The 3,261-nt window shown below is 41.4% G+C and overlaps 1 protein-coding gene across 1 annotated transcript; it reads right to left on the bottom strand.

Moving 5' to 3' along the window:
* Positions 1-929: 929 nt before the first annotated feature.
* LOC127529319 (protein ZBED8-like) lies at positions 930-2,738 on the bottom strand. The gene has a single exon (XM_051932434.1). It carries the CDS (start codon positions 2,736-2,738, stop codon positions 930-932), a length of 1,809 nt encoding a protein of 602 aa, XP_051788394.1.
* Positions 2,739-3,261: the final 523 nt, after the last annotated feature.

Here is a 3,261-nt window from a genome sequence, read left to right on the forward strand (position 1 = left end):
GTCCATCTGTAGTGCAAAATTCTTAGAGAAATCGGGATTCCGCAAAACCGGATAAGAAGACAAAGCGGTTTTCAAATCTGAAAAGGAATGTTCGCAAATTTCTGTCCATAAAATAGGGCGTTTTTTTCTTCCTTTAGTAAGCTCTGAAAGAGGGGCAGCCCTATTTGCAAAGTCAGGGATGAATCTTCTGTAATAACCCGCAAGCCCCAGAAAAGCACATACCTGTTTCTGCGTTTTAGGCCGGGGGTAAGCAAGCATCTCTTCCACTTTTCTCAACTGTGGACGAAGTAAACCCCTGCCCATGGAGTAACCTAAATAATGAGTCTCAGACATACCCAGTTTACAGCCTGAAGACGTTCTAAATGCGAATGTCAATCATTGCTGAAAATCACCACATCATCAAGATATGCCCCAAAATATTCAGAATGAGGATGCAATATCTGATCCATCATTTGCTGAAAAGTTAGAGGTGCCCCATGAAGACCAAACGGGAGTCTCGTAAATTCATAAAGTCCGTCAGGAGTCAAAAATGCTGTTTTCTCACAACTGTCAGCCTCTAGAGCAGTGGTTCTTAATCTTGTTGGAGGTACTGAACCCTACCAGTTTCATATGCACATTCACCGAACCCTTCTTTATTGAAAAATAAAATATGATTTTTTTCAAATTCAAGACATAGGTATATGTTTTACTGGTTTACAAAATGAATCGTGTATTAACATCACTGAGTTTAAAGAACAAAACCAATATAATGCATGAATTCACAACAAATTACATACCTTTTCACAAGGACATAACCTTTTTTAATACTACCACACTGAAATGATTTTAATTTTTAAACTTATGTATTCCAATAATAAACTTATTGTATTATACTATTTAAATCACCTAATTTTCACCAGGCTACAATAATAATGAATATTTACTGCAAATCAGTGTGACTTCTGCTGTTGCCTTTGAGAGACCAGTTCAGAAATGCGTGGCTTCACCTTGGCAATTGCCACTCTCATGTCATTTTCACAACAAAGTCTGTTCCTTTTCTTCGTTTTTATGTCCAGCATCCTCGAAAAAGATTGCTCGCAAAGATATGTTGTAACAAACGGTATAAAAATTTCCAGGGCTTTCCTAGCAATAGTAGGATAACTTACCATTTGTCGACACCAAAACGATGAGAGCGTTGTTGTTCTGAAGAGTTGCTGTTGAATCTGGCTCTGCTGAATTTCAATGATTTCGTCGAGGTATTCATCATTGACATCTGCTGTCTCAATGTCAAACGTAAACGGCTGTCTCACCCATGCTGGATATGACTCTCTTGTAGGGAAGTATCCGTCGAGAGACTTTGCAAGCTCATCTAAGTGCGTGGCAACTGCTTGCTTCAGTTCCTTAGTTACAGAAATATCTCCGATTCCAGACACATCTTCGATCTTACTTACACAGTCGTCCAGCAGGGGAAAGTTTGCGAAGTTATCATTCTTTGTTCGTCGTTTCCATAGCGGCAGCTTTTTTTGAAAAGCCTTCAGGTTTTCTTCCGCTTCGATGATGTTGACTCCCCCACCCTGCATCTGCTGATTGAGATGATTAAGAGCTGCGAATATATCGGCCATGTACGCTAAAATGAGAATGAACCTAGAATTTTTAAAACAATCTGCATGACGATGTTGGTGTTCTCGTAAAAACTGAGTTAATTCCACACGCATAGCAAAAACACGATTCAGCACCCGTCCCCTGGATAACCACCGAACGTTAGAATGGTACAGAAGTACCTCAAATTCAGAACCCATTTCTTTACACAGCTCACTGAAAATGCGGTGCCTTATCGCACAATTTCGCACATAGTTCACACATTCAACTACAATTTTTAATACTTCCGCCATTTCTGGAGGCAAGGTTTTTGTTGCCAGCGCATGCCTGTGCAGAATACAATGCGTAACAATGATGTGTGGTGTGTCAGCTTTCACTAGCGCACCAAAACCAGACTTTCTTCCCAACATGACTGGAGCTCCGTCCGTACAAACTGCAGAAACCATATCCCACGAAAGATTGTTGCCTCTGAAGAAGTCATCCACAAGTTTCTTCACATCGGCTGCCTTAGTTGTTGTTGTAAGAGGCTTACAAAATAAAAAATCTTCCTTTATAATGTCATCTTTCACATAGCGCACAAATACAGCAAGTTGACTTAGATTAGAAACGTCTGTGGTCTCGTCGAGTTGGAGGCTGAATTTTGTCGGGCTTGAAATTAGATCTGCAACTACTTGAGCTAAGATGTCTTTGCTCATATCCTCTATTCTTTCATTGATGGTGTCATTTGAAAGAGGAATTTGTGATAATTTAACTTCGGCTGCTTTTCCCAGCATCAGATTTGCCATCTTCAACACAGCTGGTTTTATGAGTGTTTCACCAATGGTGTGTGGTTTGCCCTGCTTTGCGATCAGGTAAGCAACTTCGTACGATGCTGTTAGGATCGGTTTGTTGATGGGTACAAAACCGAGAGCAGGCAGAGTGGCCTTTTCATCAAATCTGGCTCTCTTTATCTTGAATTCAGCAAGCGTTGTGTTCTTGTATTCCCCATCTCCATGTAGGTTAAGGAAGTGTTCTTTTAGTTTTGCCGGTACTAGACTAGAATTGCTTAACTTGGCATTACAAATCATGCAGATAGGACGCTGACTCCCATCACGTTCTGTTATATATGTGAATCCATGTTGTACATATTCGTCCAACCACTTTCTTTTTTTGTTCGACATAGTTAGTATGGATTAAAATATTAAGAAAGAAATCTCACGACATACTATCACGGCAGTCACAAGTCGACTACTGAGTGCACCAAATTCCCTGCAGCACCGATTGGCCGAACAATGTAGCGTAATTACCTACAGCTAATGATGACCAAGCGGGGCATGTCATACGAATCATATGAGTCAGGTGCATGTCTTGACCTCCCGGCGCCGAACCCCTGAGACTGACTCACCGAACCCCTAAGGTTCGATCGAACCCAGGTTAAGAACCACTGCTCTAGAGGCACCTGCCAATAACCCTTTGTGAGATCTAGCGTGGAGATATAGGTCGCCTGACCCAGTTTTTCCAACAGCTCGTCAACATGGGGCATTGGATAAGCATCAAATTTAGAGACCTTATTCAAGCACCTAAAATCAATACAGAAGCGAACCGAACCGTCTTGCTTTGGGACTAATACGACCGGACTACACCAGTCACTTTTACTTTCACGAATTACACCAAATGCCAGCATCCTCTTGACTTCTTCGCGCA

Source organism: Erpetoichthys calabaricus, chromosome 10 (assembly GCF_900747795.2).
Source record: "Erpetoichthys calabaricus chromosome 10, fErpCal1.3, whole genome shotgun sequence".
Classification (NCBI taxonomy): domain Eukaryota; kingdom Metazoa; phylum Chordata; class Cladistia; order Polypteriformes; family Polypteridae; genus Erpetoichthys; species Erpetoichthys calabaricus.